This window comes from Scylla paramamosain, chromosome 7, assembly GCF_035594125.1.
Source record: "Scylla paramamosain isolate STU-SP2022 chromosome 7, ASM3559412v1, whole genome shotgun sequence".
Classification (NCBI taxonomy): Eukaryota; Metazoa; Arthropoda; class Malacostraca; order Decapoda; family Portunidae; genus Scylla; species Scylla paramamosain.
Genome location: NC_087157.1, coordinates 14,407,501 through 14,430,343, shown reverse-complemented (window position 1 = coordinate 14,430,343; position 22,843 = coordinate 14,407,501). Strand labels below are relative to the sequence as shown.

The window sequence follows — 22,843 nt, the reverse complement described above, 5'->3', positions numbered from 1 at the left end:
GGAAACTCCTTCAAGTTCATAATGCATTCTAGAGACTCAATTTACTCTAAGCCAAAACATAAATTGAATTACATCACCTTCCCTACTTGGGAGGGGCTTGCTCAGTACTCTCCCTTGGGGGATGAGGTTTCTCCTCTAAACACATACTTTCCAGAACTTGTAATGCAGATATCAAATACAATAATGTACAACATATTCAGCAAATTTGTGATAAATATTATATGTATTGTGTTCATTTAATCCGCATATTAAACTAGAGAATTCTTAAAGTGGCTCCTTTACTTCCAGCACTCGTCAGTCTTCTAACATGAGCCAGAGACTGACCTCTACTCGACGGGACATGCGAGTGGCACGCACCATCTTCATCATCTTCCTCCTGGTGCTGGTGTGCAGTGTGCCAGTTGCTGTAGTGCACGCAATAGACCCAGCTGTGGGGAGGCCTGTGCGGTTTCTTCTTGTCCACATACTCTACTGGTTCCAGTACTGCCTCAATATGGTGGTGTATGTTCTCATGAACCGCCAGTACCGTGATGCCTATGTAGACTGTCTGGCAAGAGTCTTCCCAAGATTCAAGCGTCACCGTGGCCTTAGGTTCTTCTGGGAAAAAGCCAGTATTTCCTCTCGCCCTCAGCCAAACCCCACATCTAAGGCCAATCCTGCTGACTCCAGTGCTTCAGAAGTTGACCAGACTGTCACAGGGATTCCTGTAGCTGCCAGCCGGCCCCCCCTCACAGCCATCCCTGAGGGCCACAGCAGTTCAGCAGCCAATGACAGTGTGTTCTCAGAGCCACAGCAAAAGACTCCTGAAGAGCCATTCATTAATGAATATAAAGAGGAGGAAAATAACTATGAGGATGATTCAGATAGAGAGGATGAGAAAGAGAAGGAAGATGTGGATGAGGAGAAAGGAGAGGATGAAGAAGAGAAGCACTCCTTAATGAACACAGAGCATTGGGTCACTAGGAATGGTGATACAGTCTCTGATCCTGATTTTGAATCTAAAGTATAATTTGAAAAGATTTGCAGGCATGCATTGCCATCAGACTTGGTGTTTGTTACTATTACATGATACTGCTAAACTGCTGTCACTTTATTTGCTACGACACAACAACAATGCAAGTTTACAACATCAAACAACATTGTGTAGCAGTTACTGGAAAATCATTTGTGTTATGCTTTTTATCAATCCAGATATTAATGTTCATATTTGTTCCTGAAGACAATTGTGGTAAATCACTGGACATCCCCATCCATGCTGCTTCACAACATTTTCATCAGTAATATTTATGTATTTCATACTCGTGATCATTGTTCTTTGTTGCTTTGCTCAGACAGCAAAATGGTGGTTTGTGGGAACTACTCTGTTATGGTTGTTATGGTGAGTAACTGTAACATAATTCATAATTTGTGCTATAGGCTAATGGCAAATATTCATGTTATATTTAAGAATACTCAGATAATTTTTATATAGTTACCTTGTACAGTTTTGTTAAGTGCTACATTGTGAAGTATCACTTCTTATAGACCTTGAGGTTTACCCATTTACTGTCATCAGTATCATGGTTGCCATTTGTTATGGTAATGGTGGGTTCTTATTGTGTTTTCTTCTCTCTCTCTCTTTTTTTTTTCATTTTGAATGTGTCCATATACAAAATCCTAAGATTGATAGAGTTGTATTTTCACTTGCTTTTCACCATCTTTTCTCTGTAGAGGAGTATCAAGTCAACAGATTGAATCATTACATGGCTGGTGCCACACTCCTTTCAAGTCAACATTGTGTTTCTTATCTTACATCATTAATTGTTTGAGGTGATCCCACAAATCACCAGCTGCAGCGAACAGGGAGAGATTGTGAGAATGGTTGGTGAGTTTATCATACAGTTAAAATCACACTCACTTACTGCATTCTGTCAAACCAGCCATGAATAGTTTTTGTAAGCATTGTATTTCCATATGTCAGTATCAGCTGGGTTGGGCTGTAAAGTTCATTGATTCCCTAGTTTTTAGTTATTATTTCCTATCTAATTAACTTTTTAAAACTTTTTAAACTTTTTTTATTATGTATTTGATTTTATTCTGTCACTGTTCTAAATAATTATTGTCATTGTAATGGAAGGGTTAGTGATCCACTGCCCTTATACCCACACCACTGCCTGACTCCCTTAGAAGGGAAACAAATTTGTTGTGAGTACACACATAATAATTTCACTCTATACAGAGACTGAAAATTGCAGTTGAGGCTCCACATGGAGAAGGCTTATGTACTAATGTACGAAACTCAAATCTGGACAAAACACTCTCATAGTCAGATAACACAAAAGTGGTCATAATTCTGGTATCTTTGTAGAGGTGGAATCACTTTTCTGCTTATTATTGCTCAGAACATGAACATTTCATACATATTGCATATGTATTTATATTGCAGCAGAAAATATTTAAAATAAATAGGATAACTGTATTATATTCTTCAAGTTGTAAGTGTACAAGTGTTCCTTCACACAGTGTTGAAGTGCAACATTTTCTAAAAAAAAAAAAAACAAGCCATCAGTAGCTTTGCAGCCTCATACTGTATAGACCAGGAGCCCAGACATTGGCCCAAAGTCCAGAAAATTTGTCATGTGATGTATATGGTGAAGCCTGCCATCCTTTACTTCTTATCCCTCACCCTTCTATCACCCTGAGCACAGTTTATACTAACCCTCATTCCTCTGCCTGTCTTTACACACTCTTACTACCCCTCATAATCTTGCCTCTCTCTGCACACCCTTACACAATTCTGTGTCCTCCCCTCCTCACACCTACCTTCCTTGTGTGGCACTCACTGAGATATTTTCCTAATGTTCTCAGTACTGTTTGAAATATCTCATTACAGAGGAATACAGTGTGGATGTTATTGTGATATATTTTGTGATGCAGTAATTGTCCTTATGAACCCAAAGTAGTGTATCAGTGAGAGAAGTTCTGATGCATGATGCATTGACGTCTTTCCCACATTCATTACAATAAATAGGTTTATTGATAATTAGCTGTGATAGCTATTTAGCAAATACTAGCAATGGTACACAACACTATATGGCTAACAAAAACACTGCTGCCACCACAGACTTAATTTTTAAACACAATAGCTGTGGTACTCACAGAACTCATGCCTGTCTCCATGCCAGATGTGAGCCTGTGATCATTGCTCATGTGATCCGTGACTTGGTGAACCAGTACTGGCCACATATTGTTTTCCTGTGACCTCAGATGAACTCTGTGGTTCCTGTAATGCTCATCATTAACTGCATCATAGAAAGATACTCTTTCAGCCTCTGTTTAGACTGTACTACTGTATATAAATGGACTTTTATGGAAGACATAGATACATACATGCATGCTTGCTTACATACATACTGTATTTGACAACTTAGAAGATGCATGGGCTTATAAGACACCTCAATTTGGATAGGCATTGAAAAAAAATAAAATAAATATGTGGATTTAAGCTCTGAATATGAAGTGTAGGATCTTACCTGACATTTGAATCCCTCTTATATGTATTCAGATCCTTATTAGATCCCAATATTTTACATTTCAAAAGCCTTAATATTTGCTAGGATCTACCAACATTGATCCTTAGACCAATCCTGCTGTAAGATGTAAACAAATATGGTATTGGCAGTGACACTGTCAGAGCCCAGAGGGGTTTATAAAGTTTGTTTGATGTTCTCTTCACTTATAAAATCTTTTGTTTTGCTTGGTAGTAAGCTATTTTCTAAAAAGCAATGGTTTCTCATTAGCTTCAAGTTTTGTTGAATATGTAAAAAGACAGGTGCAATTTCAGTTGTATGAGGGTGTGTCTTACCTCAAGGAATAATGGCATCATGAGGAATGCAGTGAATCTTGTGTGTTGCCAGGTTTGGTGTGTAACTGACCGCGAGTTTGTTTTGGTACATTCAATAAAAGCATTGTCACTTAATTTCTTCCTGACTGATGTTATTTTATGTGAATTACCAGTAAGTACGACCTGTTATACATTGTTACTTTGCAAAAAAGAGTTGTTTTTTGTGGTGCAGAAGCAATCACTTTGTTTGCATGTGCAAACATGTTTCAGGTTTGATTTAAGGCCCACTGTTGTCATAGACATACCATTAGCCACTGCCCCAAAGCTGAACCTTGGCCTTGTAAAACGCAGGCCCATTTTCTGAGGCTTTTTTTTTTTTTTTTTTTTGAAAAAAAAGGCACATCTTATAAGCCATCAAATACAGAACATACATATGTACATCATACATACATACATACGTACATACATTCCAAAATATTTGTTAGATTCAGAGCATGAGATATGATGAGTGAGAGGAAGAAGCAAGAGCCTGTCATTGCAGCAGGCCCTGCAAGGGTCATGACTGTGTCCATATGAGATAACTGTTCGTCCAGAAGCCATCCATTAATGTTCCCTACACTGTCCTGACCCCAAATGAAGCCTCAGTCTCAAGTCCATACTCTTTATAGATATCATAGACTGGAGTGTATATTAATTTGTATTACGTTAGATGCCTGTTGATTGTATATATTGAAATGAATTGTTTAGGATTTTCAGGATATAATGCCAAAGTACTGCTGAAAGCAGTTAATAGTATATTAGCAAGTATTGTCAATGACATATTACACAGTATTGCAGTGTTTAGATCTATAGGAATATGCTTTGATATATTACTGTTGAAATTCTCATCTTTCCAATGTAGCATTGTCTGTGTGTGTGTCTCCCCCTCCCATGTGTGCTTGTGACCCGTGCATCAAGTCTGATCTGTCAAGGACTGTGCAAAGCTGTCTTGTGTCAGCATCACAACAATCACTTTAACTTAACTTGATCAATTGCTCACTCTGAGGCCTGTGCCTCAGAAATCTTGTTTCACTTGTTTCCATAGGCTTGTCCTGAACACTTCATTATCTGAATGTTCCTGTGGAATAAAAACCACAGATACTGTGACCAATGACTTGGCTGTAAATTTTTATCAAAAATCTAACAGGAAGAATTAGACTGTTGTTGTTGTAATTATTATTATTATGAGATACTTAACATGGGTTGCCCTTCAAATGATGAGTTTGTTATTGGAGTGATCAAATATAATATAAAAATTCATAACATTTTTAAGCTTGAGTAAATATAAGTTTATTTTGTACAGATTATATATAGAATACATTTTTAATCAATATAATAAAGGATATTATTATTTGTTTTATTATAAAACTTTCCCTTCCATCACTCAGTACAGATTCCTCAAATATTATTAAAAGTGAAATCATTATACAGTACCAATAATGTTTTCCTTTTTCATATCACTAGTGTAGGTATTTGGTATAACTTGAATTGTGTTGTCAACCCCCGGCGCGGGTAATGTCACCACGAGATAGAAGATTAGTACTGGTCTCAATGATAAAGTTTCAAGTTCAAATCCAGATAGGTAAGTACATGTGAAAACTGACAGGCTAATATAACCCTCTTACTCCTCAGTCTGTCAAGGGCATTGGAATACACATAGTGATGCAGAGATGGGCAGAGGTGTGCCTAATTATATGAAACCATTGATAGACAGTAACAGTAGTAATAATAACAGTAGTAGTAATTGTTATAGTTCCTGTAGTTATAGTTGCTGTTGTTGCTGCTGCTGCTGTTGTTACTGTAGTAGTAGTAGTAGTAGTAGTAGTAGTAGTTATTGTTGTGGTAGTGGTTGTGATTGGATGATACAGGCAGAGAACAATGCAAGGAGACGGAGGGGATGACTGTATTTCATATGCATCTCTGAACAATATGGAACTGATCACAGTGTGAGACCTTGGCAGAGAATGGCGTTGCACAAGAACATAAGAATCTAATAAGGGAAGCTGCAAGAAGCCGTTAAGCCTACACGTGGCAGTCCCTGAAACATACCTATCTACTAGGTATGGCAGTCCTGCTTCAGCTTTCGTTGGATCAGGACCTTCTTCCTCCCTTAGCGCTCTCCACCGCCTCGCCACTGTTTCAGTCTACTATGAGTGAGGCTGTTCACCGAGGCGGTGTTCCTGCAGCTGATGTTAGCGTTGCTGCTCCCACCGAGGATGGACTTCAAGGCATTTTCAGGTCTTGCCACACTGTTGGAGATTGAGAATGACCTCGAGATGAGCAGCGAGGACGAGGCTTACGTGGTTCAAGTGCTTTGTCTTGGAAGAGGTCATTCCTCCCTGGAACTTTGTGCTGGCCTCCCTGCACCACCTCGAGCTGGCGGTGACCCTCAGGCTTCCCTCTCCTCCAAGCGCACCATGGACGATGTGAGCACTAGTGAGGAGGCTCTGTGTCCTGCCAACAAGACGTCCCGTGTTGCAGAGTAATGTAGGCACCCTCAGGTGAGTGCTACAAATGTAAGCGCCTGCGGACGCAGCTTAACAGCTGGAGGCTTCTTCAGGCATCCAACACAGGAAACCCACCACCTCAGCACACCGTGCTCTTCCTCCCAGCTTTCGCTCCCTGAGAAGATTATGTGAGGCTAATGTTCGTTGAGGACTCGAGTGTGAACAAACTGCAATGGCTGGCGGAGGTAGCAAGAGTGTTCAGCTTCGATCGGGAGCTTGCAGAAGTAAAGATATCAGCTATAACTTCTAGTTTTGTGTACATCTCTTGTAAGCACCAAGACATTGTGAAAAATCTGGAGGCTGGTGAGTTTCTTTCACTTGAACTTGTCAGTCAAGATTCCCCCAGTAGGCCTCACAAGTTCTTGCCCTTCCTGGTGACTCGTTACCCGGTGGGAGTGGACCCGACCCTAAGCAAGGAGTTGACAGTAATTCACAACGCCCGTCATTTTCATCAGATTGGTAAGCCCATTAACAAGATATTCAATAACATGGAGTTTTCCTGAGCCACCTTCAGCTTTCTGCCCTGCCTCCCTCCCTGCGAGATCCGTAAATTGGATAATGACCGCCTGACATGTTACAGATGCTGGGGTGCCGGGCATATTTCCCGATACTGTTTTGCTTCGAAGCGTTGTACGTGGTGTGCGAAGCCTCACGACTCCCGCACCTGCTCGCACCGCGGCCTCCCACATCACCGTCGCCCAGCATGGATGGATACGCCGCGCGACCAATACCACCTCCAGCAGAACTCACTTCTAACTGGCGTTGTCCTCGTTGCCAGAAGCCGGGTGTCAGTGTGTGGCACGGCTGCTCAAGACGCCCACTACCAGTTCCATCCTCGTCACACACGCAGCAGCTGTTCCACAAACATCTGCTGCTGCACTGTCAGGTTTAGCTGCTGCCTCTTCCTCACCACAAGTACAAGTTCTTCGCAGTGTTATGGACGAGTTGAAGATTCGCTGTGCCTCCCTTGAGTCACGTCTGGAAACCATGGAATCCCGACTGGCCAGCCTCGTCACCAATCAAGCCAACGTGGAAGAAAGACTCACCTTGTTAGTGGATGCACCAAAGACGGTTCTCACTTCCTTCTCATCAATACAGGAAAGGTTTGGTACGTTAGAATCTCCCATTGATAAGATCAACAGTGTTCTTAGTCCTCGTACCGCTGCTCGTTCTGATACTTCATCAAACACACGTTGTCTTTATTCAAGAGGCTTTTATAGGAGGACTTCGACTCAACAAAGAGGCTCCTGTGCTCACAAGCTGAGTCTCCTACACCCACCACGTAAGAAATGGCCTTATCACCTATGTCCGTTCCTCGATACAACATAAACTACTACGCTGCTATACCGACGCAGACACTATTTTTCACCTTTTCGAAGTAACTCTTGGGGCTGATAAGATATGAATAAGTAATGTTTATTGTGCTCCTGCTGGCCTAGTTACTGCTTCTCTTTCACCTGCAGCAGCTCAGAGAATGCTTTACGTGGGTGATTTTAATGCTCGTCACTCGGAGTTTAGAGACGCCTCCTCAACACCGAACAACAATGGACGTTGCCTTCAGTAGGTACACAGTAACCACCTCGCACGCTAGCCCATTGGTGGAGCCACGTATGCACGAGGAGAGACGCTAGATCATGTTAACATGTCTGGACTGGTGGCAGGACATGTCATCTGCTCTTCCATCCCCGCTCTCTTCTGCCAGCAAGTCCAGACCGTGTCCACCATCGAACACGCATCAATATACCTACCAAATACTGACCTACATATATCGCCTATATGTCTCCTGTCGCCTGAGACCTTGTACTCTTCCCTTGTAAAAGCATGATTTTTACAACCTTTACGTTTCTAAACCTTACATCAAGCGATCATAGAGAGCCTTCTCCTGGACTTTTGATGAATATATCCTTCAAGCAGAGAGGGCAGCAGTGAAGGCTGGACCACGGTTTCAGGAGGACCCAACATCTGAAAATCTGCACCAGTACGAAGTCTCCAGGGATGAACTGATAGGTCTCCATAGATGTGCGAGGACAGACACTTGGCAGAAGCTCACCGACAACACCAACCATCAGATGAGCGTAGGGACCGTGTGGCAGCTGATTAGTAGGGTGATCAACAGGAAGCCTGACAGTGCTCTCCACCACATCCTGGATGAGTATTCTCAGGAACTCCTTGATGTCTGGACTGACCAATCTTGTGTCAGCAGTCTCCTTGAGAACATCAAAGAAGCGCTCCCTGTCAGGGCAAGTCACCGACCCGTCCGTCTGATGCAAGCATTGCTGAACAGAGATGATGAAGAGCACACACTCATCACTGAGGTCGAGCTGAGCCGTGCTCTTGCTCGAGGTAAAGCAACAGCACCAGGAGATGATGGCATCACATATTCTGTCCTCAGACTGCTTCATCGAGTGCCTGGGAAACCTCTGCTGCAACTATATAATCTTTGTTATCGTCAAGGATGTGTGCCTGCCGCCTTGACTACCAGTAATTTCAAAACCAGATACCAATAAATTCAAGCCGGTCTCACTAACATCGTGTTTCTTTTCGTCATGGAACGAATACTACTGTCCCGTTTCCTGTACCGGCTGGAACCTGTGCTCTCGCCTCGACTGTTTGGCTTCCTGCCACAGCGCAGCACCCACCTGCTGAACACGAGCCTCTCCTCCAGCAACGTAGCTGCCTTCATTGACCTTGATGGGGGGGAGACTAGTGAAGGGGATATGTGCGTATTTAAGCAACAGGAATTCTCGGGTCTTTTTCAAAGGGGCTTTTAGTTCAACCAAGAGCCTTAATTTGGGAATTCCGCAGGAAGGAGTGATGAGTACTTTTCTTTTTCAACATCTGCATGCACCGTTTGCTCTCCCTCTTACCTAACATTCCAGGAACTACTATCACATGTTATGCTGATGATATTTGTTTTTATTCTCACTCACCAGATGACCTCCAGCACTACCTCCACTCCTTCCATGCAGCTGCTGCGGCGTGTGATCTCGTCATCTCTCCTGACAAAAACACAATATGTTCTATCCTCAACCACTTACCACAGTTCACCAGTCATTCCTTGGTGCAGACAGCACCTCTACCTTGGGCCACCTGTGAACATCCCTCGGGCCACTGCTGGTCAGCGGGATACACCAGTGATCCAAGATCTACTGCTTCGGCTAGAAAAACGCCTCGCTCCACTTAAATGGGTAACAAACAACGCAGCTGGTATCTCCATATCTGTAGCTCGAACTATTTAGATCACATTTATTCGTTCAGTTATTGATTATCTCTCTCCAGCCATGGTTCAATTTTCCAGGTTTTCCTTAATGCCCCTTGAGAAGTTTCAGAATCAAGCTATGAGAGTTATTTTAGGATGTCCCTTGTCAACTAGAGTGGTGAATATGCAAGCGGAGCTCAACCTGCCATTCAGTAGTGAGAGGATATCATTCAATTTTATGGGATTTACAGTTAAATGTCTTCGCTCCCCACAGATCGTGCCACATTATTCTCAGATAATACGTAATTTTCTGGGTCCTCGATCACGCCAGCCTCTTCTCCAGCCTGGTGGCCGCACGCTCGTCATGACGGTATGTAGCATCATCTGCTCCCTGATAGTTATCGTCCCAGAGGGAGAAGTTGTTCCTGGCCCGTCCCCGTGGATGCTGCCCATTCCACAGGTGTGCAACACTCCCATTTCGAAGACTGATCCTCCCACCTTGCAGAGGCACCTGGCACTGGAGGCCATAGCGTCAGTCCAGGGGTGTCACCGCCTGTACACAGACGGATCGCTGAGGTCAGGTAGGAAAGCAGGGAGTGCGGTGTTTTCCCTCGACACGGACCCTCCACCTAGAAGATGGGTGAGTCAAACACTATCTAAATCATCCAGCTCCACTTTCTGTGAATTGTATGGCATCTTGGATGCAGTCAGCCTTCTCCGTCAACGGAGAATCAGTGGCGTGGTGATTTGCAATTATATGTCTGCCCATTAGGTTCTTTCCTCCGTAAAACCTGCCTATCAATCTTTAGTACAATGCATTCTAACTTTTTTGGCTCTGATGAATGAACGAGGTCTAACGTTAAGTTCCTACGGATCCCCTATCATACTGGTATTCGCTCCAATGACACGGCAGACAGCCTAGCCAGACCTGCCTGAGACCTGTCTTCTGGTGGTCTGGCTCTTTCACCCACGCTCTCCCGCTTCTGATTACTGATCCTGAGAATTTTGCTTACGTCACTCTTGTTATATCAGCTATACCACTTAAAGACTTCCATCAAGTCCCTTTCAACCTACACCTCTCTAAGGAGTGTAAATTTTTAAAGCTTCAGTTTCGTTTCGCAAGGAATACTTCTCATCCTTTGCATCCTTTTAGTCATTCTCGTTTGTACTGATTTTAAAAGACTTACATCTTTCCAGTAATATGCTGTGCACCAGGGGCCATATTCTTCATAAAGTTATAACATATGTCATAGATATGACAGATGCGGATCACAACTTAGAACATTTATCATGAGTTGTGTATCATAAGTTATGACAATAGCGAAACCGTCTATCATAACTGTCTGTTATATGTAGCGCTTACTTGATTTCAAACACTAAAAGACGAAGCAAAAACTGGCGTTTACTGCTAATTTATAGCTTCTATAAATATTTCTTTCGTTTCTATATACTAGGATAAGAGACACAGATAAGATAGAAATTCAATCTTTGAAATACGGTAATTGTGATCCCGTAGGAACGCCTCAATTCAAACAACCACGATGTTCAACAAGTTTGGTGGCAAGGAAGGGTCTCTCGACGATCCCCCAAGGCTATCACTACTGCACAACTGCATTTTCCCAGCAGCTTTTCCGAGCAGCAAGTTATCTAAGTGTTATTATCCCTTAATTTTGGGGTAAGTGGATTTCTCCTTTCTGTGTCACTGCTAGGCTTCCCTCACTAGATCGGTAACAAAGAGAATACCTGCACGGTCTAAACAATATCTTCCGATGAACTTCAGGTCACTAAGTTTATTCAATACGTCCTATCTAAGTAAATAATTCCTGAGCTAGAGTTGTTATGGGGAAGACATCTTGGCTGTGGGGAACGTCTGGCATACGCTGCTACTCGTACGACAGGATGGACCCAGTCTTAGCATCCCTCACAAATTTATGACAAACGCGCACAGTTTGACATGAATGCACTATTTTGTCCTTGCTATGATACGTTTCATAGCTAAGACTCGCTTGGACTGCTTTGTCAATAGGGTCCCAGAACTGCACAGCATAGTCCAGATGAGGTCTGACCATTGCCATATAACTCTAATATTACTTCAGGACTTCTATTTTTAACACTCCTAAAAATTAATCCTATTACCCGATATGCCTTTTTTCTGGCCTCGAAGCATTGTTTTCTTAGACGGAGATCAGAGCTGACTTTAACTCCTGAATCTTTTTCGTTCTCTAAACTTACCACACTTCGTTATTTTTCGTATACCTATTGTATGGATTTCTATACTTACGCTAAGTACTTCGCATTTCTCAATATTAATCTGCATTTGCCAACTGCCTGTACATTCGTTCATTCTAACTAAGTCTGCCTGCAAGGCGATGGTATCTGAATCTGACCTAATTAATGTACTATCTTCGTGTCATCTGTAAATTTATTAACATTACTACTAATCCCACTATCTAGGTCATTAATATGTATTAAGAATAACAATGGACCTAAACCTGATCCCTATGGCACCCCACTAATTACTTGACTCCACTCGGATTTAGAACTATTTATTATAGATCTCTGTCGCCTGTCGCCTAACCACGACTTTATCCAGCCTAACATCTTCCCATCTACTCATCCGCCCTAACCTTTCTCAGGAGCCTTTGATGGGTTTCCTTATCGAACTTCTTACTAAAGGGGAGGGATTGTAAAATCCCTAATCCCATGTTAAATTGCCTATGTTCAGCTTGTATTTCCTCCCTTATTTATTTACCAATTTCTTTCATTTAGAAACCATTTAAGTCAGGAAGGATGGGAGAACAATGTCTGCTATCGTTTTTTCTTGTAAGATTTTTCTTTCTTTTTTTTTCGATGGAAAGTAAAAAAAAAGAAAAAATTGACTCAAATATTTGTCAAAAAAAAAAAAAAAACTCCAAACAAAAATTTCGATAGCAGACTTTGTTCGCCTCTCATAGTTTCTTAAGCTGCAATAGCCCATATATGTGTAACAGGAATAACAACGGATAATTTTTATATGCCAAAATCCGCCATTTTGAGATATCGCGTCATAAAGTTTAAGGGGTGACTATAATTCACCTGTTGCAGCCAGGGACTTGAAATTCACATGATATATACATCAGAATATTTTGAAAAAGCAGGCATAGTTTCATTTAGGTACTCCTATTGGTTTTGTACACAGGCATAAAGCGATTCATGATTTCACGCTTAATTACCTGTGGGGGCGGAAGGGGGTGGAAAACATTTTTATTTTTTTTTTTTGTTATATTTCGCCATGTTTCTGAGTAAAAACCTGCATTTAACTGTTTCAAATAAATAAAGTATTAATGCTAAAGATATCTGATGCATATACATTGACTTTGCTGAATTTACGAAAAAAGAAAATATATATATATATATATATATATATATATATATATATATATATATATATATATATATATATATATATATATATATATATATATATATATATATATATATATATATATATATATATATATATATATATATATATATATATATATATATATATATATATATATATATTATTTTATTTTTCGTAAATAAATCTTAGAAAAATAGTTAGGCCTAAAATTTCGTGCTCTCTAATATTGTACGCAGTGAGAGAAACGTAGATTTCTATAGGAGACTAAAGAAAAATATGGGATAAAAAAGGAAGAAAGGAAAAAAAAAAAAAAATTATCATACATATCTCACGGCGGGCGAAACCCTAGAATTTAATGACGGAAGACCTCATTACATAAGGAGACTTTTTTTTTTTTATCAAAACTTTACATATATCAAAAGAAGCGGGAGAAAATGCAGAAAAAAAAAAATTCAGGTCTGGATTGTACAGCACCCGCTAAAATCCAGGCATAAGATGTCATAGCTATCCTACTGCCTGGCGTCTCGTAAACTTTACTCTAAAAACTTGACAAGCTCGTTAGGCAAGACTTAACTCTAGTGAAATTATGCTGATTTATTAAGTTATGCTCGTCTAAATGATCCCTAACATTCCTCGTGATTACTGACTCCATTATTTTACCTACAATTGAAGTTAAGCCAATATGTCTATAAAAAGGCGTTAACGTTTTATCTCCTTTCATAAAGATAGGTACTACATTCGCTTGTCTCCACATTACCGGTACCTCTCCTGAATCTAGCGATTTCCTGTACAGTAACTAATGGTTCACTAATAACATTTTTACTTTCTTTGAGTACTCTGGGATATATTTGGTCTGGTCCTGGCGACTTCATTTTTTTTCAGCCTAGCTATCTTCTGTTCAACTGTCTTAGTTATAGGAATATCTACAAGCTTCTCATTCTCTTCTACTCCAAGAATCTGTTTACAATCCGGCATTTCCTGCATGTCTTTTTGGGTGAAAACTGTTAAATACTCATTCAGAATTTTACTCTTTTCCTCCTTAGAACTGACTCTCCATCACATGTTCTTTATTAATGGACGTATCATTTCTTCTGTTCTTCGTCTTATATACCTAATAGAATCAATTGGGGTCAGTCTTCATCTGGCTAGCAATCTTTAATTCGTAATCATATTTTAACTTCTTTCGTTAACTTCCTGACTGCTCTAACTAATTAATCATATTGAGACCGTAAATTCTCTTCCCCTGCCTTTTATCTCTCATATACGTATACCTACTTTCTTTTCAGTCCTATGTAGTGTTTTAACCTACCAGTCATCTGCTTAGGGTCATTCTTCTGTGATCTTACTGTTCTATAAGGAAGATTTACTATTTGGCCTGTATGCAATCTATCAACGGAATATTTATACAACTTATCTGCATTTACGAGTACTTCTCCTAATCTCCCCCATCTCGGCTTCCTTCATAATCTCCAATCCATCCTCCATCCGTCTTGACCTCACCTCACTTATCTCAGCATAATCTGTGTTGGAATTAATAACCTACGTAAGTACCGTTTTATTAGTGAATTATTGTTACGCTTTAGTCAAAATTTTGTTAATAAATAACGAAGTAATAACGAAGTGTTATATTATCTAGTTATGAAGTATATTAAGAAGAATTGTTGATAATGAATGACGACTATTAGAAGCCACAAACCTATGTATATATGAAAATGATACACAAAACTGTGTGAACGTATTTCTTTCTTCGTCATTGTATGTTTCCAACATACAATGAGGCGGCAGCCTGGGGATTGGTGACGTGATAGTTCGCGTGTTAATTAAAATGTTACAATTTCTCTACGATTCGGATGCTTAGCTTCATTCTCAGTCAGTCTAGGTGTGTCACGTGAAAACTGGATTTGAATAATAATTAAGCCAAGACGGGGAAATGACTCGGTAATGATAGAGAGGGCACCGGCTGAGAGGCTGACGAGAGTGATGGATGGAGGGTGAGAGGGGGATGGAGCGGCGCCGCTGGAGGGAGAACGGGTAGCCTCTTTCTCTTCACGGCAATGAAATGTCCAGCTGCTGGAAGACACAAGGCATAATGAAGACTGAAAAACGTTCCTTTATTCTCTTGCATTATGTCCATGAAGGGAGGAAAGAGAACACCAGAAATGACAAGTTGGGGAAACGGATGGGGGTTTAACGGCTCAACAGGTGGTGTGTTACGATCGGGTAGTCAAGTGATCCTGTAATACCCGCATCCGAAAGGGTAGGAACACTGAATGTCAATCTTTCTTTCTTAATTTCTTCTCGTTCTCTCCATCGTTTTAATCACGCGTATGGTTATCAAAGTAAACAAATTTCGCTTAATCTTGTACCGTGATGGCGAGCTTGTCGGTACAAGTTGTGTGTTAGCCCGCATCTCTCCCTTGGCACCGGCGGATCATTCCTTGTTAGGCGGCGGTTAGAAAGTGTAGCGCGAAGCGGCGGGTCAGTCCTTTTGGTCGAGCTCGCCCATGGGTTTATCTCATTGCGTGAATTAACAGGGTTCATCCTTCTCGTCAGTTTGGTAAGTAATATCTGCAGTGAGGTAGACATTGTGTTTGTGGAATCTGATTATCATCTTTTATTGGATGGATGGTCAAATTAATGATTCAATTAGGGGTTAAAGAGGAGAAAAAGTAAAATAGACTACGTTTAAACCCTAGTCCATTTTAATTAACCACCCTTTTTCTCTCTAATCCCTAATTGAGTCATTATTTTTAAAGTAACAGCTAAATTCATGTATTGATCTACTGATAGGTAATGAAAAGTTATCTGTTTGTAATTGAAGAATGGCTAAATTAATGACTCACTTGAATGATTTTTGGAGGGAGAAAAAGGTTCGTTAGGTAGAGAACCTTTATATACTGATAAGAATCAATGAGCGAGACAGGGACAGCTCAGGAACAGGACATCTTTTTCTGAAATCTAGGTGTAAGTCGTCATGTTCCTGGACTACGAAAGCGGCCGCGAGGTGGAGGTTAGCGTAACGAGGAACAAACAATGGCGGTGATGGTGGTGGTGTTGGTTTTAAGGTGACGTACTAATTACTTACAGGTATATCTAATTACTGATTCATTCCTTACAAGCGCATGCTATCGCAAAAACTATAACGTGGCTTACGAAATACGTGCAAAAAGCAGAAAAATGACTCTCTCTCTCTCTCTCTCTCTCTCTCTCTCTCTCTCTCTCTCTCTCTCTCTCTTAGGAATGATACATGTAACAAAAGAAAAAGGTAATTTTTAAGAGGTCACGCGGCTCTTTCGTTTTTTTTTTTTTTCAGCTCCTGCACCCTACAGTATTGAGGACCTGGTGGGAAAGGGGTTTTCAGGTGGAGGAAAGCTAAAATAGATCCAAATATCCTCTCTTCCCACTAAAAAAAAAAAAAAAAGAAAAAAGAAACTATATTGTGTACAAGTCAGTGTTGCCAACGATACCCGCGAAAAATCTCTAGAGATATGTACTACTTACTAATTTCTTTCCTACAGGTACATCTAATAACTAATCCTTTTCCTACAAATGCACTACTATTCCTCCTCTACAAGTATAATAACTAATCTTCCCTTACATGTAGATCATAATTATTTTCCTACAGGTACAAGTACATAATAATTTATCGCCACTTCAGCACATCTATCACATCTTCCTCCTCATTAGAAACCCTGTCATGTGATCACCTCACTTGCTTCTTGCATCTCAACACCCTGTATTCTTTTTTGCTTTATCTTCCCATCGCATGCCACATATGCCTCCCTACACCTTCCTATACACTTTATCCTCCATCTTCCCTTTAGGTGTTGGCCATGTCTCAGCTCTCAACAAAATCACTGCTTCTATGTTGCTGGGATGCATTAAACTACCTTTCTTAAAACAATACTCAATAATCTTAAATAAAAGCAAACGCTACACCGGCCAACAAAGAGGAGTTCTGGCCATTGTGACACCCCCTCCCCCCACGCATTGAGGGGCTAATACTCACTACGATGATGGGGACTCGGAATTTTCTTTGCTTTTGTGTGATATGAAATACTTCTCTGGTCTTATAATTTGCCCATATTTGTCTTTATTTCAGAAGATTGTCAAGTGACTTTAGCGATAAGAATGGTTGGTGAAGCTTTAGGTGATGATCAGACGCTGGCTTGTGACGATACTGAGGGAAATGAGTGGTGGTGGTGGTGGTGGTGGTGGTGAGGGAGGTGAGCGGTGGTGGTGGTGGTGGTGGTGAGGGAGGTAAATGGTGGTGGTGGTAGTGAGGGAGATGAGTGGTGCTGGTGGTGGTGATGGAGAGGGAGGTGAGCGGTGGTGGTTGTGATGAAGAAGGTGAATGATGGTGGCGAGGGAGATGAGTGGTGTTGGTGGCGGTGGTGGCGGTGGTGGTGAAGGAGATGAAATGTAGTAACAAATGGTGAAGGAGATGACGGGAGACTAATAACTCATAAATTTTGCTACAGATTCATAACAAGATATAAAGCAAATGAGATTAAAAAGTAAAATAAAACAATCCATAAAAATACTTAAGTTTTCGTAAGATAAAAAAGAAAAAGTTATCATTACAGATGGGAAAATACAAAGCTGAATGTACGTGTACGCGTATGTTGTCTTAGTATTGTGTCTACTTGATATAATTCAAACTATATGGACTTTTACTTACTTTTATTTCTGCTTCTTTTTGTTACTCAGAAAGACGGACGCCATATCATTATTGTCCTTCACTTTAATTAGTTAGCCAGCTATTATCACGTGTTAAGTAATCGTCGGGTAATCTTAACTGCCTTCCCAGTCTTGTTAATATTCCCAGTGAATCACTATCTACCCATTACTTGGACAAGATAATCCAACTCGTTCAAATCCACATCCTCCATTTGATTTAACCCCTTCCGTCTACAGTACCTCTATCTTTCACGGTGATAATCTTCGCTTCCGTTTGCCCCTTGGCTTACAGCGTCATGACCTCTAACGTCCAACATCTTGATTCCTGCTATCACTCGGTAAGACCTCTCGTTAGGCAGCTATCACTTACCACACTGCAGTACTTTTTGCCTCTACTCGCTAACCAAGCATCACATATCATTCCATTTACTCTCCGGTCCTTCCTGCCTCTAACTCTGTTTAGCTGAGCGTCACCAATTACACTTCACTTATACTTTAGTTTTTCCTGCTTCTACTTCTTGTCTGTCAATTATCAACAATCACGCCACTCATACTTCAGTCCTTCCTGCCTCTATCTCTGGACAGCCAAGCATTACCCATTATCACACTCCACCCACATTCCACTCACTTCCCGCCTGTACCTCTCAATAGCCAAGCATCACTCATCATCACACCCCACTCACACTCTGCACTTCAGTCATACATCAGATCTTGCTTCTCGTTAGCCAAGCATCAGTCATCATACTCCACCAACGCTTCCCGCCTCACTCCCCGCCACAATCAGTCAGCAGAGAGTCGAATTTGTTCAACATCTTCGTGATCTTTAGCACTTTAGCAGCTATGATCTATCTCTTAGTACAACAAAATGGCCAGGTGTAATATATCTTTATTTATTCTGTGTCATAGGCAAGAATTGCTTAAACAAAGATTCTTCCTTGTGCTGCTATTGTCAGGGGTTGCTACAGCAGATCGACCTAAATTAAAACCCCTTCACTGTTATTTAGCTCGTCTTTCAATAATCACTAACCACTCTGAGACCTCTTGTTCTACGGCGCCCTCCAAACATTGTACTGGCTAGAAATTGCTAAATGTATTTTAATTTTTTTTTTATCCCCCTTTTATTCTTGTAGATATTTATAAAGATTCATATATTACTTTTAGTGCTGTGAAGTGCTGTATACCGCAGTGAAAGGGCCTTCCTCCGTCACACACATTACACGCATGTCGTCTTTCACTGCACTCCTAAACTTCCTCTTAGGTCTCCCTTTATTTCTCCTGCCTGGTAGATTTATATTTAGTAGCATCATCCTCCCCATAAACTTCTCGTCTCTCTTCTAGACATGCCCACACAGCCTCATTCCCTCCTCTCTGGTCCCCATCCCTCCTCAGCCCCTTCTCTCTGGTCCCCACACCGCCTCAGTCCCTCCTCTTTGGCTCCCACACCGCCTCAATCTCTCCTCTCTGGTCCCCACACCGTCTCAGTCCCTCCTCTCTCTCCAGGTTCCCACGCCGCCTCAGTCCCTCCTTTCTGGTCCCTATACCGCCTCAGTCCCTCCTCGCTCGCCAGATCCCTATACCGCCTCAGTCCCTTTTCTCTGGTCCTCATTCCGTCTCAGTCCCTCCTTTCTAGCCTGTTTCCCACACCGCCTTAGTCCCTTCTCTCTGGTCCTCACACGACGAAGTAACATGTGTTATGTCATTAGTAGTCAAAGGTTTATCTCAGATTCCGACGGTCTTCCTCATCTATATTTAGCCAGTGCAAATGTTAACCTAGTTTCCGAGTCTTCGTCGCTTCATGCTAGTAGCGGTTAAATACTTGCCCTATCACTAAGCGAGGATCGAATATATGTAACATGAGGTTAGCAACTCCCTCATAAGTGCTCCGTGTTGCAAGTTAACCTGGGAACGTATTCTCAAATATTTCAGCGTCTTGATTAATCACAAGTACTTTACAAGATCTATGGAAAGTTACTGATGTTTTCAAGGGTGTTTTCCTGTGTAGTGGTAGTATAACAAGGCCTTTGCTTCGTCATTGGGAAGAATACCTTTGAAGAACCAATTAATATCTACGAGGCCTTTGAAAATATATCTATGAGAGAGAGCAAAGCATTTTAGAATACGGCTTTGAAGTTTGTGGCTGTATGTCCACCCCATCAAAAAATAACATCAAGTAGAACTACCATGAATAATCATCAGAACCACGAGTAATTACAGCGAAACGAACATTACGTCCGAAACCATTCCTACATCTTACGTATATCACTTCTGTAATATTCAAGTAACAATATATATATATATATTTTTTTTACATAACGAAGAAAGACTTAAACAATATATATATGCATCACTTCAAACTTTTTATCATTGGTTCAATAAAAAGCGAACCAGCTCTAGTGGAATTCGAGACAAAGGATTCAAACAAGGAAGCGGAAGGCAGTGCGCAGTGGAAGCCAGGCAGCGGTGGTGGACAGACGTGGTGAGAGAAAGCTGCAGAGGATGGAGGAGGTAAGTATGGAAGGCCTTGTGGTATTGCAGTAAATGGTCACAACGTTTTGATATCCGTTAGATTCCCGCATCCTGACATTTGCAAAGCAGTATACATGAAGTAACAAAGATAGCAAGTATGCCGGTGGACAGTGACGAGTTTACGGGTTAAAGAGGGTAAGAGGGAGAGGGGACGGGGAGTGAGGAGAAAGAAAACGAGACATTTTGAGGGAAACTAATATATTACTAAATTTTGAAGGAAACCAATATATTACTAAAATTTGACCTGAGAAACCATGGTAGTATTTAAATTATACCTGACTTGTCTTATCTGAGTAAGCAAATGGTATTGCGTTTATATAGTGTTATGTAATTTTTTTCTCTCTCTGTCTGTCTGTCTCTCTCTCAACGTATTTTCCACTCCTTGGATCAATCTCCTGCACTCCACTCACGTCTTTAGTACTCTGCTGCAATCATCGTGTTTTAACCAACATTTTTATACAACCGACCCGCTTCTGCTATGTATGACCTCCGTATTTTCTTCCTTCAGAGTGATAGAAGAACACGTGCTAGGACCGCTTGGGGGGACTCAGCCAGTCAGCCAGCCACGCTTCCACGATGAATTGTGCAAGCCAGAAAAAAACTTTGCCTCCGGGACAAGTCGCCTCCACGCAGTACACAACATAAGTAATTACGACGAGCTGATACCCTCGTACAGCTCGTACCCTCGTGGAGCCCCCTAGCTACTGTCTGCAACATCTAGTTAACGTGTGAGAGACAGAAAGAGTCTCTGACAGAGAGAGACTGACAGACTGAGAGAGAGACTGACAGACCGTGTTTGTGTATAGAATGCCTTCTTCCACTGTGTATCCTGAATAAATTATAATCTTATAAAATTTTACCTTTCAACAAACACGTAGTAGGTATAAGATAAACACAAACAATTATATACACATTTATTCAATCAGCTCATCAAATACGTCCAGTTCTCTCTATTAGGCACAACATTCAACAGAAAGCATGTAAGATGGTGCTGATTACGTCGCGCGAACTTACCGTCATGATGGTGCTGCGAAGACCTCTCCTGGACTGGAACCACCACGCTCAGTCTATGGAGAGAGTAGCAGAACGAGTGCAAAACTGAGGAGGAGGAGGAAAGAGTAGGAAGAAAGGAAGAGGCGCACACACACCTAGGCGGGATGGTGGTGCGAGAAGGAAGACGGGTGAGAGGAAAATGCAAGGGAAGAGTCCCTACCAACTACACTACCCTCTACTGAACACACCAATCTTACCCCTCCCTCTTCCCCATCCCCTTCCCAACAAGCCTCCCCCACCCCCTCCACCAGCCAGCATGTATCACCTACTTTAGAATTTGGAGGTCAGGAAACACGGAATGAAGCAGATTGACAGTCAAAGGTTTCCACTACCAACTTCCTTAGCGATAAAAAGTCCCTCTGAGTGATGTAACAACTCTTATACTGCATACACCCTTGGCAGTCCAATAACTGAGCCGCCAGGGATGCACACAAGCTGCTACATTACCCACTGATCTCACCATTGTCTCTGAAGTACACGGTAGTTAAAACGTTAGAGAAGAAAAGTGCTTCTGCTTCATCACGTGTTTTCTAAACTCCAAATTCCTCGCTCGTACATCAACTGCCCTCGTCACACAGCACTTGCAAAGAATGTAAAGGAAAAGAAAGTAAATCCCTTGAGGGCGTGGCGCAGTAGCAGCAGCAGCAGGGGTTGACATCACTAGCCAGGTCTCTTAGCTTCTTGCAGGGGCGTTTTCTGCACAGTCGACGTCCTGCAGAAAAAAATACCATAGTTGTGATCTACTGCATTGTCCATCAGTGCAAAAAAAAAAAAAAAATCATCTGCAAAAAAAAAATTGTCCAGTGCAAAAAAAAAAATAAATAAATATATATATATATATATATATATATATATATATATATATATATATATATATATATATATATATATATATATATATATATATATATATATATATATATATATATTTTTTTTTTTTTTTTTTTTTTTTTTTTTTCTCATTTTTTTTTCAAATAATGCCACAAACATTTTACTCACTAGCTCTGAACAGTCAACAGGGGAGTGGTTCACTTACCAAAAGTTGCATGAACATTAACTATTGAACACAATACATTACATCTTAATGCTTTCTGATGTATGACTATACACTGAATTTCTAATGTGTTACAAGCACAATGGTCTGATTGATTGAGTGATTAATTGATCGGCGTCTCAACAGCAGTCACAGGCGCCGACAGAGAAACTAGGGAGCGTATAATGGTGGTGGTGGTTGATGGTGGTGGTCGAGAAGGCAGCGGTAGCGACAACTTCCGTCCCAGTAGGCTGAAAATGTAATAACTAAATGAGACCTTCACAATTCAACATTTCCCATATATATATATATATATATATATATATATATATATATATATATATATATATATATATATATATATATATATATATATATATATATATACTTAACACGAAGACACTGACATAAGATTCAGGCCACATGTATGACAAAATTGTACTTACCATTTCAAACACCGAGTTTTCAAGCAAGTGAGAGCGGTCTTCACTGGTGATGCAAGACAACAGCTTCATCTCCTCGTATTTGTCTTGTCAACCTCACCGGGACGTGCAGCACCGGGGTGGTCGCAGCGCCACTACAAACCCAAGGTTGTCGA

At 41.0% G+C, this 22,843-nt stretch overlaps 1 protein-coding gene and 1 long non-coding RNA gene across 6 annotated transcripts in view; both read left to right on the top strand.

Moving 5' to 3' along the window:
• LOC135102122 (G-protein coupled receptor moody-like) overlaps nucleotides 1-5,210 on the top strand; it is a 120,489-nt gene extending 115,279 nt beyond the window's left edge. For all 5 annotated transcript variants that reach the window (XM_064006903.1, XM_064006904.1, XM_064006901.1 and 2 more), the window contains one exon: nucleotides 289-5,210. In XM_064006903.1, the coding sequence (XP_063862973.1) occupies nucleotides 289-1,009 (721 nt within the window). In that variant the 3' untranslated portion in view covers nucleotides 1,010-5,210. The remainder of the gene's footprint in view (nucleotides 1-288) is intronic.
• A 12,273-nt stretch (nucleotides 5,211-17,483) lies between these two features.
• LOC135102120 (uncharacterized) lies at nucleotides 17,484-21,013 on the top strand. Its single transcript, XR_010269529.1, has 2 exons — nucleotides 17,484-20,138; nucleotides 20,668-21,013. It is a non-coding gene; the product is annotated as an uncharacterized LOC135102120 (long non-coding RNA).
• Nucleotides 21,014-22,843: the final 1,830 nt, after the last annotated feature.